Here is a 16312-nt window from a genome sequence, read left to right as displayed (position 1 = left end):
GCTCAAGTTAATATTAGGATTAAGGGTAAAAACATAACTAGAGTTGAAAACGTTAAATACTTGGGAATAGTTTTTGACTATAATCTAAAGTGGGTAAAACACATTCAATTCATAGTTAAGAAAACGAAATATTTAGTATATATTTTTTACAAAATTGCTAAGTCAACGGAGGCATTAAGGATGATATACTATGCCTTTTTCACAGTATAATAAATTATGGTATCATCGCTTGAGGAGGAGCATACCTAAATAACCCAGAGCTTGTACAAAAATTGCAGAAAAAATTATAAAAATAATCAACAAAAATAATTTTGTCATGCAAGAGAATTCCACGAATCTAGAGCAATTGTTTACCGTTGAAGCTTTAAGACTGTTCTATAATGATCTGAAAGAACAATATAAAAGATCAGAAAAAGTCACTAGGAATAAAAGTATTATTATACCTAAAAACAAAAAGAGAATTAGCAAAAAAATAGTTATATTAAGACCATACGGGGAAACCTGACAACCCGGATGTGTCGCGTCCCCCGGGTGGCGGATAGGGGAGTGCTCGCCGAGGCACACACCTCGGAGGGTAGAGCAGAAACGACAAAATGAAGTCATTGCAAAAAGCCATCCAAAACGCAATCGGACACGTAGGCACAATTGAGAACAAGATCTCCAAGACAACACTAGAGATCAGGGACATCGATGGACTTACGACAAAGGAAGAGGTCAACCGTGATATCGTGGCCGTGACGGACTGTGACGAAGAGGATGTCAAAATCCATCTGTTCGAGCCAAACACGACAGAGCAGAGGATGGCAGTAGTTGTATTGGACCAGACCAAGGCCCTGCTTAACAAGAGAAAGATATGCATCAGCTGGGTAAACTGCCGAGTGCGGGTTCGAGCGAGCGTCACGCGATGCTACCGCTACCTCGGCTTCGTGCACGTGAACGCTAAATGTAAAGGTCCTGACAAAAGCATCAACTGCTGAAAGTGTGGTGCGGGCGGACACAGCGCGGCAACATGCAATGTGCCGGCTCAACAGATAAGGTGCTACCTTTGCAAAAACGCCAAGATGTCTGACAAGGAAAGGTACCCAACCCGAACTCACCGATTTTTATGATTTTCATATATGTTGTAGAACATAAAAAAATAAGAGATACGTATTTTTTTTTATCGGCTAATGTTCACTTTTAAGGGGTAAAAACCTCCCCTAAAGTTAACCCCCAAAAAGCGTTTTTTTTAAATATCTCGGCTTAAAATTAATATTTTTCAATGAAACAAATTGGAGGTTATTTCTTACAAAAAGAGCAAGTATTTCATGGTGATTTGAAGAGTAAGGGTAGCATCCCCTATTTTTTAGGGGTTGAAAACATATATTTTTTGGCATAATTTTATAATAAAAATGTTTAAACCGACTAAAAAAAATTGGAAAAAATGTTTAAACATCCTTAATAACAAAATTTAGTTGACGTCTTTCGGTATTTTCATAAATATTATCCCTAAGGGGGTAAACCACCCCTAACACAAAATAACTGTAAATATGTAATTCAATACATAATATTTCGTAGAAAGTTTGTATATAGAGGTTTTCGAGGTCACTGATTACAAATCTGTTATTAGATTTTGAAAATTCAAAATGGCGGATCCAATATGGTGGACGGAAATATCGAAAAAAAATTTTATATAATAAAAAAGTTTTAAACGACTAAAAATTTTGGAAAAAATTTATAAACATCTATAATAAACAAATTAAGTTTTTCGGTTTTTTCATAGATACTTCCCCTTAGGGGGGTAAACCACCCCTAACACAAAATAACTATAAGTATACTTCAATCCATAATATTTTGTAGAAGGTTTGTATATAGGGGTTTTCGAGATCGCTCTTTACAAATCTGATATCAGATTTTGAAAATTCAAAATGGCGGAACCAATGTGGTGGACGAAAATGTCGAAAAAAAATTTTAACTTTCAAAAAAACTTGTTTACAAATTTGTGATCTTAGTAGCCTGTACATGTGAACTAAAGAGCCTTAAACCCTAAACCCCTAAAGGACAAATAGGCTAAATGGTTGTGCTTTTTAAACAAACGACTCCAAACCCCTAACCTCCAGACAAGCCGAAGGCCTATGCTTTACCGTAGACACGAGTATAGACATATTACCGATATTTTATTCTATCATTTTGTATGTACAAATAACGTCTCGTTTTATGTTTCAATCAAAGATTATTTATTTTTCTGCTTTTATAAATTAGCATAATTTCAAAAGTAATTTCATAAATTATAAAGTATTTCATAAATTGCATAATTATATAATTTTATAAATTCAAAAAGTCCACACTTTTTTGCAAATGAAAAAACATAGGTTAATAAAATTAGTTTATCAAACTCTTTTGCGTTTTGTAATAAAATTTAATGTTGTCAAACTTGGGAGTTTTTCATTGTTACAATTATTTCGTAAGCCGAAAGTTTTTTAGATGAATTCTCGAAGTAATGATTATTGTATCTATAGCAAAATATTTACAGTCTGGAATTCCATAATAATACTATTTGCTACGATTTAATGAATTTATCAAAAAACCTAAATTTAATAATAAATATTATTCTAATTATTATTATTATTTTTCATTATCATTGCTATTATCAGTATTACTGTTATTATTGCTATTGCAATTATGCTTATTCTTCTTCTTCTTATTATTATTATTATTATATTACTATGCTAATTTTTGTTATTGGTAAAAATACATAAAAGAATATTAATACTCGAACTTCATTTGCAATTAAAGAACACGTTGTTATTGAAAGGGAATTTTATATGCATTCATTAGTTTAATGAATGTTATCGTACATTCAATGATAATTCCACAGATAAATGTCTTTCACTCATAAAAGTTGTTGACAATATGTGCGAATCAGTATGTTCTTTTTTTAGATTGTTTTCATCGAGTGTTTACCTCAGCTGCCTGTGTTATTTTTTAGGCAGTGAGTGAGTTTTGTGGGTATTCTAGTTCGATGCCGGAAAGTACGAATAGTACGTCTTTTTGTTTGTCAGTGGTATCATACAGTTGTAGAAAATTTTCTTTAATGATTTTATATAGATTTACATTATTCAATTTCAAAGTGAATAAAAGTTGAATAAAACCAAAAATAGAGTTTTCCGAACATCACAAAGTGGAACGAGAATTCTTCTCCAATGCATAAATTAATGATTTGATTCAATTTACATTCACTCGTTTGTTCTGGTAGAAATGTAGCAGTCGTGCCTTACATGCAAAAACACAGCTTGTATAAATTTTACCGCTTGTTTTCATTTTAGATTGAAAAATGAAAATTAATCCGTTAAACGTTCTAAACTTATTATTAGCATACTTTCAAGCGTTAAACATACCAGATAGTGTCACGAATTATCACGAAACAGAGTTGGCCGAAAAAATAAAAGAAATTTTAATAGATGCAACACATGATTTCAACGATGTAGAAATGATTACTGATGACTCTTTGGATTTTCAAGAAGAGTATAAAGACCATAATGTGGAAATAATTGAAGATGAAGTACAACATCATTTTCCTGATCCGGATATAGCACCAACAAATCAATGTACAGCAGATAATGAAGAACTAGATTTTGAATACAAAAAAAGGGCTGTAGAATTTTGGAGAAGTAGCAAAACGAAGCAAAATTTAAGTCTCAAAACAGTGCAAAACAGATTCAAAAAAGTATCATCTATTAGTCAGCTACGTCGTTGGGCTCATTCAATTAATAAAGGTGGCACGTATAGAGAAAAAGTAGCACAAATTTGTCAGTATACCCTGGATAATTTTCAAGCAGCTCTCGACAGTGGTTCAATTATCCATGATGAAGATATAATTCGATGGGCCTTACAAGCTAAAAAAGAAATTGGTTTTGATGATATTAGATTCAAAGCTTCTAAACATTGGTTACTCAAATTTAAGCAAGCACACCGAATAGTTTCTAGGAAAATAAATAAGTTCATAACAAGAAAAACACTAGAATGTAGTGCAGAACTTACGGCTAAAGCTGAAGCATTTATCGATGACGTTAAATCGTGTATACCAAGGATTGGACTCGAAAATTTGTATAATACAGATCAGAGCGGATTTCAGCTAGAAATGCATTCTGGAAGAACATTAGCAGTAGAAGGAGAAAAGCAAGTGCAATGTCTGGTACAGTCAATTTCAGCAACAACGCATAGTTATACTATACAGCCACTAATATCAGCTACTGGACAACTGTTGTCACCGCTATTTCTTGTTTTAAAGGAACCAAGTGGCAAGTTTGGCCCTATTGTAGAACAAAACATATTTAGACCAGAAAACGTGTACGTGGAAGCATCCAAATCTGGAAAATTAACAACAAGTAAGGGAACTAATAACAATTTTTACATTGTAATATCGTTGATCAGTTAATTAGTAAGTCGTTTAATTGCAGATCACTTCAAAATCTGGTTGGAAAAAATATTTTATCCCTATGTAGGCCATCACTCAATACTATTACTTGATTCTTGGAGTGGTCATTGTGACAAAGTTATAGAAGAAACAATGCCACAAAATAAAATTATTAACATAAAAAAATTCCAACTGGAACCACAGGAAAAATACAACCACTTGATGTCTATGGATTCCGTATTTGGAAAAACTTTGTCCGGACATTTTCTGATAATGTAATGTTAATGGATCATGATATGAATTTACATGTGAGAAATAATATAATTAAACTTCAATCATTGGTTCACAACCAACTGTCTTCACCGAGATATATAGATTTGTTTAAATATTCCTGGTATAAAAGCGGTTACGTCAATGAAAAACCAGATAAATTTGATAATCCTATAGATTTCAGTTTTGGAAAGTCTTGTGCAACACATTGTGAAATAGAAGGGTGCACAAACATTGCAATTGTACGATGTGGTTGGTGCAAAATAGCATTGTGCTTTAAACACTTTTATGAGGACTACCATTATTGTAAAAACATCGTAAAATAATATATTTTATGCTCAATACAAAAAATGCACTATGGCAAAAGATAAAAGATTGTAGATTATTATTATACTCTAATATTATAAACAAAAATACATTATAAGTTGAATTTACAAGAAAGGAATTTCAATAACATTCTGATAACAATTTCTACGGAAATTATAAAACTGCTTCACACACAGAATTTTCTTGTTTACAAATTTAGGAATTTGACGTGGTTTGGTTAAAAAGCACAACCATTTAGCCTATTTGTTCTTTAGGGGTTTAGGGTTTAAGGCTCTTTAGTTCACATGTAGAGGCTACAAAGATAACACATTTATAACAAGTTTTTATGAAAGTTAAAATTTTTTTTCGACATTTTCGTCCACCACATTGGTTCCGCCATTTTGAATTTTCAAAATCTGATATCAGATTTGCAAAGAGCGATCTCGAAAACCCTTATATACAAACCTTCTACAAAATATTATGGATTGAAGTATACTTATAGTTATTTTGTGTTAGGGGTGGTTTACCCCCTAAAGGGTAGTATCTATGAAAAAACTGAAAAACTTAATTTGTTTATTATAGATGTTTACAAATTGTTTCCAAATTTTTTAGTCGTTTAAAACTTTTTTATTATATAAAATTTTTTTTCGATATTTCCGTCCGCCATATTGGTTCCGCCATTTTGAATTTTCAAAATCTGATAACAGATTTGTAATCAGCGACCTCGAAAACCTCTATATACAAACTTTCTACGAAATATTATGTATTGAATTACATATTTACAGTTATTTTGTGTTAGGGGTGGTTTACCCCCGTAGGGGTAATATTTATGAAAACACCGAAAGACGTCAACTAAATTTTGTTATTAAGGATGTTTAAACATTTTTTCCAATTTTTTTTAGTCGGTTTAAACATTTTTATTATAAAATTATGCCAAAAAATATATGTTTTCAACCCCTAAAAAATAGGGGATGCTACCCTTACTCTTCAAATCACCATGAAATACTTGCTCTTTTTGTAAGAAATAACCTCCAATTTCTTTTATTGAAAAATATTAATTTTAAGCCGAGATATTAAAAAAAAAAACGCTTTTTGGGGGTTAACTTTAGGGGAGGTTTTTACCCCTTAAAAGTGAAAATTAGCCGATAAAAAAAAATACGTGTCTCTTATTTTTTTTATGTTCTACAACATATATGAAAATCATCAAAATCGGTGAGTTCGGGTTGGGTACCTTTCCTTGTGAGAATAGAACAATGCATACTCTAGGCACCCGAGCGTGCGCAGTCTTCCGGATGGCTCTAAACGCAAGCAAGATCCAAAGATAATGGCGAAGATACTCCAAGGAAATCTTCACAGGAGTAGGCTTGCACATGAAGTGCTAACCCAACATGTGAGAGAGCAGAAAGTCGATGTCCTACTAATCAGCGAACAATACAAGAACCTAGACTCACCCTGTTAGGTGTCTGACGAAGAAATAACCGCCACCATTTGGGTGCCCTGGCGGGGGTTAGCAAATGCAGGTATGGGAGAAGATTACGTACGGGGAAGGATGGGTCGCATGACAAACTTCAGTGTATATCTGTCACCGAACCTAACTGCCATCGACTTTACAAGAAAACTAGGGGTGTTGGAGGATGATATTAGAGAGGCCTCCGGAGAAATCGTGATCGGGGACAACTTCAACGCTAGGACCACGAAATGGGGCATGCCGACAACGAACCTAAGAGGCAGGACCATTCTCAAAATAGCAGCCAGGCTGAGCTTGGTAGTAGCGGACAAGGATAATACCACTACCTACCGTAGACCAGGTTTTGGGGAATCCATACCGGATCTAACCTTTGAAAGCAAAACGACGATCTGCAACATACGGGACTGGCACGTCACGGAAGAATAGTCAGCTAGCGACCATCAGTATATTTTATTCAATATCAACGAAAACCGTGAAAACAGAACAAGAAGTAACTATAGTCGGGAGCCAAGATGGAACACCCGTCGCATAAACCGAGAAACTCTCGTGGGCTTAATTCAAAGTGCGAACTTCCCATCCAACGAATTAAGTGGACGCGAAAGAGCAGAGACATTAGTAGAAATTGCTGAACTCAGGAAAGAAAATTTTCACGCTAGACAAAGGCAGAGAAGACCTGGAGCTCGGGACTTGTCCGTGAGACAGGACGAAAAAAAGAGAGTAAGCATCGCTGCTGGGCAAAGATCATCGACGACGTAGAGAAAGACCCATTTGGCGATAGATATGCGATCGTTACACGAAAAATGTGTAAAATGAAACGCACGGAACCTATGGAAGCAGAAAGGACGGAAAAAGTAATTGATGGGTTGGTTCCCACACATCCCATCAGACCATAGGCAGAAGCGACGGAAATACCGGCAGACGAGATACCTCCTTTCACAGAAGGCGAAATTATCGCGGCAACTTCGACCTTTCCGATAAACAGTTTGGCTTTAGAAAAGGGCGATCGACCATAGGAGCTATTAGAGGTAACAGACACGGTAAAGTAAGTGAAAGAAGTTGGACACGCGACTAACAATATCGTGATTCTGGTAACGTTAGACGTAAAAAACGCGTTCAACTCGGCAAGATGGACCGACATACTCGCTGCCCTATAATCATTTGGTATGCCGCAATACATTATGCGCCTTACGGAAGATTATCTGAGGGATCGGATTATTGAGTACGACACAAAAGAAGGGCGTAGAAAAACACCTATAACTGCAGGAGTAGCACAGGGTTCGAACTTGGGGCCAGACTTTTGGGGTATCTTGTACGACGGGCTTCTAAAACTCGAAATGCCTCGAAACGCTGGAAGACGTGACGCTTGTGGGATACGCAGACGACGTGCCTGCGATTATAACGGCACGAAACGTGGACATCGCGCAAGCGAAGCTAAACGCGATTATGAGTAGTGTGCTATGGTGGATGGCGAATCACGTACTGACCTTAGCGCTAAATAAGACCGAAATCGTTATCTTGACAAGAAAGCGGATACCGACCATCATACCTATGAAGGTAGGTGGCGAGACTATAATGACGAAACCATCGGCCAAGTATCTAGGGCTAACCTATGGGGGACACCTAGATCGCGTCTGCAAGAAAGCCACAACTAGGATAGCGCAACTTAGCTGACATGGCTACCACTAACTCTATCCTGTTATATGGGGCAGAGGCGTGGGTCGATGCTATGAGTATGAATAAATATCAAAAAAAGTTAATGGCGGTACAGCGAAGGGGGGCCCTGAGAATAGCGTGCTCTTACCGGATAGTCGCGGCTGAACGCAAACGAATCTACGAGGCTCGCTTAGCGTCGAACAGCACTTCCATCGCCTCGGAAGAAAGAGAAATAACAATGCGTAATTGGCAGATTAGGTAGACCGAATGCCCAAAGGCTTGGTGGACCAGAACCTTTATCAAAGATGTAGGCTCGTGGGTTGACAGGAAGTGGGGCGAGGTGAACTTTTACCTTACACAGTTTCTCTTCGGTCACGGGTACTTTAGGAGCTACCTTTTCGCGATGAATAAAGTCGTAACACCGGGGTGCAAATACTGCGGTGACGAACAGGACGACGTAAGACACACGTTTTTTGACAGTCCTCGCTGAGCTGACAAACGAAGAGAACTAAAGCTAACGATAGGGATGTTCACACCCGAGACAGTAGTTAAAACGATGCTTGACAGCAAGCAGAATTGGGATGACATAACGGCGTACGTGAGACGGTTCTCCGCGCGAAAAACAACAACAGTTACTTAATAGACTAGATGATGGCTAGAACAGCTTAAGACAGGCGATGGAATGCGGAAGCGGTTACCGGGGGGGTTTTAGTAGGTATGCCTGGCGCACCTGACACACGGGGAGTCACGCACGACTCCGGACATGGTGCATCAAGCATTTCTCCAACTTTCCGCATAAAAAAAAAAGCCATAACAACTTTCAATCATTTACCAAACGAAATGAAAGTTCTGAATCTTGAGAAAACTTCTCAAAGTAAAGCGATTAAAAATTGGATAAAAGCTAACTGTTAAATAGTTTAAAGATGTTTTGGACAGAATAATATAGGAATTGTTACTTTTTTTTAGTTATAAGTTTTAGTAATTAAGTACTCTATTATATAAGTTTTTGTTATATGAGCCCAGACCTGCGAACAGATAACTATGTTTATCGCTGCGGGGTTATGTAGTGTTCTAAATACTATGTAAATCTATCTAGCACCATTATTAAACAATACTTCCTTGGGGTCCGTTAATTAGCCTAGTTGGCTTCTTTTTTGAGGTTTGAGATTTCCATACGTCCGTGTCTAAGGCGCGCCTGAATACAATGCTGTCGCCGGAGCCAGCTACATGTTTACAGCTTTCTTTCTTTTGACAATCCTCTTTGCAGAGGAAACAACTCGAATCTATTTAGCATTCAGCCATGTGATGATCGACTTGTCCACACTTAAAGCAGAGGTTCGACCTATCTACTCCATTGCACTCATCTTTCCAGTGTCCGAAGCCTAGGCACTTATGGCATCGCACTACCTTCACAGTTGTTTTAACCCTGCAACTTACAAGGCCCACGCGGATGTGACCTATCTCTAGGAGCTTCTCGGCCTCTCTCTCTCGCTGAGTATCACTATGGCCAGATCTCACGCCCCGTACCTAGAACTTACTCCTACAGAAACTATAAAGGCATCAATGCCAAAAAGCTAATGGACTACCTCAACACATGTGACAAGACAAGAGATTTCGCAGAACACGTCATCCTCGGGACCAATATTTTTACAAATTAGCAGTAGATAACGTTCATAGACAGGTCGAAGAAGCCAGACTGAACTACTATCACTCACGTCTGTCAACCTTGACAGACATCGGAGGGATCTGGAAAGAGCTCGAGGAACTTGGAATCACCACCTCCAAGGAAGCCACCCCGTCTCGCTTCTCCACATACGACCTTAACAGATACTTTAGTGTAATATCTAACGATCTACTTGTCCCCTCTGTCGAGAAACAACTGCATACACTCGAGAATTAGGAATATCCCGTCCACTTCAATTTCAGTGGGATCTCTAAATTAGACGTGTTGGCTGCGGTTCAGCACTTCACCTCCCGGGTCAGGGGAAGCGATGGCATCCCACAGGTTGTCATTTCCAAGGCCATGCCAGTGCTTGCTCCCTTACTATGTTGTATTCTTAACCTGTCCTTGAGTGAGTCATGCTTTCCCTCGGACTGGAAGTCGCTGGTGCGCGTACTCAACAAAGTAAGTTCTCTAAAATCGCTTACTGACTGGAGTGCCTAGTACACAGGCAGCTTTCTTATTACCTAGAATCTAGGCTCTTTCTTGACGACCTACAGACAGGCTTTTGTACCGGTCATAGCACTCAGTCCAGCTTAATAAAGCTGATTGATGATGTCAGGCTTAGTATAGACAAAAAGAAGGTTCTAGTTCTTTTTGACTTCAGCAAGGCGTTTGGCACTGTGTATCACGTCAAGCTCCTCAGCTCAGAAAGCTAACCTTTTAGGCTTCTCTAAGCAGGTCATCCGCTGGATCGCCTCCTATACCTCGGACAGACAAGAAGCCGTCTTTGGTGACAACAATTAACTATCCTCTTTCTTACCGCTTAACACGGGAATCTCTCAAGGATCAGTACTTGGTCCTTTACTCTTTGCGTTGTACGTCAATGACATAAGTCTTTGTCTCGACGCGGATGTAGCACATCCGATCTATGCAGGTGACCTCCAAATATACAGCCAATACCACCTTGAGGAGCTCGATTCCTATTCCGTCAGAGTGAGAGCTAACGCTGTGAGGATAAAGTGCTGGGCTGAAAGTATCAAATTTCCATGTAAAATCACTCATTAGCCATTATATCATGTTTGTTTTCTACGTAACTTCTAGTAGAAGGTCAGGACCATTCTGAAACTTTACAGGTACTTTTTTACTATAAAAAGGTATCTTTTTACTGTATTGAGGTGGTCAGAGTCCGGATCAAACATTCGGATTTTCAAATGTTAAGATTTAAAATGCAAATAAGGTAGCCTTAACATATATATATTAGGGTGTATTGAATTTTTTAGGCAATGTTTGCCGAAGGAGTCGGGGGCGCAAAAGTTAGTACTAGTTATTATGAAGTACCAGGAACAAGGAGGGCGCTGGGAGACGTCATCTTCGGCTCTAACTATTCGGATGTTCGATGTGCGAAAAATAGCAAATCCGGCATTTTAGCTTGATTTTTACTGTATTTTAAATTGATCATAACTTTGCACCGGACCATCCATTTTTGATGATTTTTTTTCAAATTGAAGGTTTTTTCTGTACCTTTCAGTTCCGGTATCAGAAAATTCTTTCCAGGTTCAGGTGCAAAGTTATGATCTACGCAGTGAAGCCATCTTTTTTGAATTACCTGAAATACCGTAATATGCCCATAAAAAATGTCCTACGGTCAATTTCTTATATTCGCAAACGTTTTACGTCATTTTTTAGCATATAAAACAAGATAGCAATAAATGAGATTAAATTTAATATTACATATTTTATTAAAAAATTAAATAAACATTTGTTTTATAACAATTATATTGGACATATCTGTAATGAAAAACATAAAATACATTATTGTAACGGCATTGTTCAACTGATTTGACATTTTATAGATTCAAGAACACAAAAATTTTGTTTTTTGAACACTTAACCAGCAATTTACGAATGATATCTTTCCGCTTAACATTTCGCACATCAGGAACTCTAGGAAACTTGAAAAATGTTTCTTTTTTTCCTTCTGTTTTTTCTAACATTTCAACTTCAAATGTATCGTCATCGATATCAGTGACTACTTGCCCAATACATTGCTTTCCTTTTTGTACTATTGTTGTTAATTTACAAAATCTTTCAAAGTATTTGTAGGATTCTCGGTGCTCATGTATAATCTGAGGACCCTATTGGCAGTTGTAAGCCAACGAGCTAGATTGAGAGGCCCTGGATTACGTACCGCCAATTCTGATGAACAGTATTCTGAGTTGATGACTTTATAGCAATCATACAAAAACTTGTCTTTGCTGAGGTCTTGGCGGTTTTTTAAAAATAACTTTTCTGCACCTACAATTTTTGCAAATGTGACAACTTCAAGAGTCTCACACTTTTTAAACTGTCTACCAATTGGTCCTGTGTATACTTCAGGACCTGAGACACGTCCATCTAGACCTTCGAATAAATGCCTCAATGGAAGTTCATTGAAATGCAACAGGCATATTATCCACTGCAAAGGATAATTCAATTTTTCTTCCAGGCATCTTATAATCCCACTTTGCCATCCTGTATTAACAGGGGTACCGTCGCAACCCACTAGTTTCATTTCAGCTAAGCTAAGAAATTCGTGTTTATCGAAATAATCATATATCGATTGGCATATCCAATGTGCATTGCCAGAAGTTGGCGTTAAATGGGTCAAATATTGTGAATTGGGTTCTTGAATTAAAGAATAGTGCTCCTCCTTAATAGTAGCACGATAATATTTATTGCCTCGTTTCATTTGACAAATTGTGTTATCGCGACGTCCATCAAAATAAATACCTTCTATAGGCGATAGATTTGAATTATCTTTAAGTATTTGAGAAGAAACTCTTTTTTTTCTCTATGAACTTTACTTTTATCAATTATCTTTGACATATCGTTATCTTTGATTATATTATAGTCAATAAGTATCGAAGTAGCAATTGCTGCAGTAGCTCTATTAGATACTCCATATCTAATACTAGTTAAAACTGTATTATTGAGTCTTATTCGATTTTGTGAATATTTATGTAATGCGGCATTGTCAGGGTCAGCAAGATTGACGATCTTCTCATTTGCCTTATAAGCATCATTGTGAATGTTTTGAGCTTGCGCAGAATATTCAGAAGGCTCGGGAGGGTCATCTATATCATTGTTTTCATAACCAACGGTTTCTTTCAGTGGTTGGTCATTTTTCCGTTTCACCTGTTTCCGATTAACTGGCGATTGGTTTTCATCTATTGAAATCACGGACGTATGGAAATCTCAAACCTCAAAAAAGAAGCCAACTAGGCTAATTAACGGACCCCAAAGGAGTATTGTTTCATATACATATATTTATACATATAGTTAGACATTTCGAATGCAAGGTACGCATCAAGAATCTTGGGAATACAGCTAATCGTCGAGATCGGACAATAATTCGAAATGCCGAATTCTCGCACTAACCTGGAGCGTGGGCAAACTCATGATTTTTGCGCACAGCGTATGCAAAATCATGAGATGCAAAGTGCAAAATCATGATCATATATATATATATATATATATATATATATATATATATATATATATATATTGATGACCTTGTACCGAAAATCGAATCTACGCAGGTCCTAATGTACGTTGACGATGTAAAAATTTGTGTGCGTGTAACCTCAGCTGAGGATGCTCTTAGACTCCAGAGGGACCTGGATTCTCCCTCTGCGTGGTCGATTGACAACGGCCTATCTCTCAATGTCATTAAGTGCTCGGTTCTGCAAAAGTAGATCCCTACATTGACGGCGTCCAACTGCCTAGAGTGGAATCGATTAAAGATCTGGGTGTGATCTTTGACTCTGCACTGACATTTCCCCAGGAGCTCGATGCCGTGGTCTCCAGGTCCTTCCGTATGCTTGATTTCATCAAGCGATCCACCGTTGACTTCTTGGACCCCTCTGCAATACTCAACCTATTTAAATCTTTGGTTCAACCTCACTTGTTATATTGTCCTCAAATTTGGCGTCCTCATTACCATTATCTAATCAACAAACTTGAATCCGTACGCTACTCTTTTCTTAAATACATGGCTTATAAGCTTGGTAAACCTTTACATAAATTCTGTCATAATTATTCAGTAATTGCAGAGGAGTGTGACATCCCAGCGGTGGACTCAACCCTTTATCTATTTGACGGTGTTATGACGTACAAGATTGTTCATGGTTTCACTGACTGAGTACCTAAGCAGTCTGTTCGTCAGTAGGACGGCCGCGTATCCGATCAGAAATTTTAGAGACCTAAATGAAAGCACCTTTAATTCGAACCTGGGCTTTTTCAGCTCCATAGCTGAAATTAGAATTTTCAATAAGAACTACTTTATATTTATATTTCAAATGGGTAATTTTTTAAAAAACACTTAATCTGTGTATTATTTTGCAGATTTAACGTCATTCTATCTTTTGTGTATGTAATGACCTCTTCTTCCTTGTCACCTCTCAGCTATATCTATGTGCCAGTGCTTTTTACTATTATACATATTGTAACGTATGTATGCAATACATTTCATAAACAATTGTTGCGAATTTTATTTTAAATTATTATACGCAGTATGTTTTCGAATCTTTCGAATGTTAAGAATTTATTTAAAAAATCATGATTTGCAATGTATTTTCCTGCGTCTTAATTTAATTTTTTATCTTTATTAAAACTTGTTATTGATAAATTAAATAAATTCTTTGTATTATTTGTTAAAAAATAAGTCCATTTATGAATAAGTACCTTGAACGACAGTATGTGAGTTTATTGTTTAAAACCCTTATTGCTTATAGTTTTTAGCGCTTGAAGCGCTCGCAAAAATGGCTAGTTCTTTTATATATTAATGTATTTATACGTTAATGTCATTTGCCTTTAGCGATAAGAATTCGTACTACGATGCATAACATCTAAAGTTATACAAAGAAATAATTTTAAAAAGTTGCGAATCATTATAATTTAGTCAAATATGTTTGTGTTTCAGAAAATGGAAAGTGATATTCGTAAAGAAGTAGATGATGCTGTGAAAATAGCAAAAACTGATAACGAAATACCTCTTAGTGAACTCACGACTGATATCTATGCTTATGGAATCGAAAAAGAAATTCGTAATACTACACCATTTCAACCATTATTACATTCCAATTTAGGACCTGCAATCAATGCCTAAATATTGTTGAAGGACAAGTGTTTTTTTCTCATAAAATTTACATTGATGAATACAAAAATGTAAATAAAGTATAGATTTTATAAAAAAAAACTTATTTTTTATTTTCTGCAGATTTGAATCAGTTACGGGTGTTAAAAAGTAGTTATAATTGTTGCCTCGTAGAGGAAGCTTTGTAATAGTAAAATTTTGAGTTTCGTCAAAACTTCTAGAAAATGCGTTTTGGTGTGTTCAAAGTTCAAATCAAGTGTTCTTAGAGAATGTCGGTATGGATGTGTGTTTTTTTATGTAGCGTGGGCAGAGCAAGCTCTGACAATTGGCCCTCCGCCACCGGATCCTTACAGGTACTATCGTTGAACAATACTTCAGTGTGGTCCGTTAACTAGCCTAGTTGGCTTCTCCTTTTGAGTTTGACATTTTCATACATTCCCCATCTACCAAGGTGATTTGAGGTTCAGGATCTAACTCGTCTTCTTCATTCTGCATTGTCCAGCCGTCTGCTTCCTACAGCATTGTCCGGTCGTCTACTTCGAGCAGCATCGACCGGTCATCCTCTGGACAGACTCAACCCCGACACCTACCTTCCTCTGCATCGGGTGAGAGAGTCTGGGCTCAACTCAGTTACCTACGTTCCTCAGCATCGGTCTGAGGAGCACTCAAAGGTACTTAACCCTAGCTCCTACGCTCCTCTGCATCGGGCAGGGGAGTGAGAGCTCAACTCTGTGACCTACGTTCCTCTGCATCGGTCCGAGGAGCGTTTCGTATCTACTACTTAGTGGCCTTTATCAAGCAACATGTTTACTCGGCTATTTCGCCTTGTCCTTCCCTTCTATTCCCTTCGTCATTTCTAACCTTCTTGAAAATGGTCCTTACGTTGTTGTTAACTGCGACCCAACCATCCTTCGACGTCAGCATAGCTGTCATCATTGACTCAGGTGTCACCTTTGTCTAAAAATAACACTCAAGTTCTTCTCGTTCCATTTCGTATCGCGAACAGTCACAGAAGACATGCTCCGCATCTTTATTTGCTTGCAAACATACTAGACAATTTACATTGTCCTCTATCTTAAAGCGGTGTAGGTAGGCTCGAAAGCACCCACGTCCGCTCAAAAACTGCGTAAGGTAGTAATTCACTTCCCCGTGTCGTCTTTTGGTCCAGTCAACACTCTTTACTGAAGTCCTATCGTATATGCCACTAAACTAGGGTTTGTTCTTTCGTAGATTTCCAAACTTCCTTTTGAGTATTGTCACCACGCCAGCCTTCTTCATACATATTCTTTCGTTCTGTTGCTAGAAGGTCAATAGACGGCATACCTGAGATAACGCACACTGCATCTTCTGATACTGTTCGGTAGGCAGAAGCGACCCGCAATGCATTTCTATAAACTGTTGACAGCTTTCGTGCGTAAGACT

The 16312-nt window shown here is 37.4% G+C and overlaps 1 protein-coding gene across 4 annotated transcripts in view; it reads left to right on the top strand.

Annotated features, from left to right (window-relative positions):
• Nucleotides 1–14992, top strand: part of LOC100118113 (probable pyruvate dehydrogenase E1 component subunit alpha, mitochondrial) — a 239705-nt gene extending 224713 nt beyond the window's left edge. For 3 of the 4 annotated variants that reach the window (XM_031928166.2, XM_032601916.1, XM_031928167.1), the window contains one exon: nt 14717–14992. In XM_031928166.2, coding sequence (XP_031784026.1) covers nt 14717–14902 — 186 coding nt within the window. In that variant the 3' untranslated portion in view covers nt 14903–14992. Of the gene's footprint in view, nt 1–14139; nt 14245–14716 lie in introns of all 4 variants that reach the window. The other variant, XR_004345270.1, reaches the window with a different exon arrangement.
• The last annotated feature ends 1320 nt before the right edge of the window (nt 14993–16312 follow it).

The sequence above is a fragment of the Nasonia vitripennis genome (assembly GCF_009193385.2).
Source record: "Nasonia vitripennis strain AsymCx chromosome 4 unlocalized genomic scaffold, Nvit_psr_1.1 chr4_random0004, whole genome shotgun sequence".
In the NCBI taxonomy this organism is placed as follows: Eukaryota; Metazoa; Arthropoda; class Insecta; order Hymenoptera; family Pteromalidae; genus Nasonia; species Nasonia vitripennis.
Note: the sequence above shows the minus strand (reverse complement) of the source record. Positions and strands in the feature narration are given on the sequence as shown.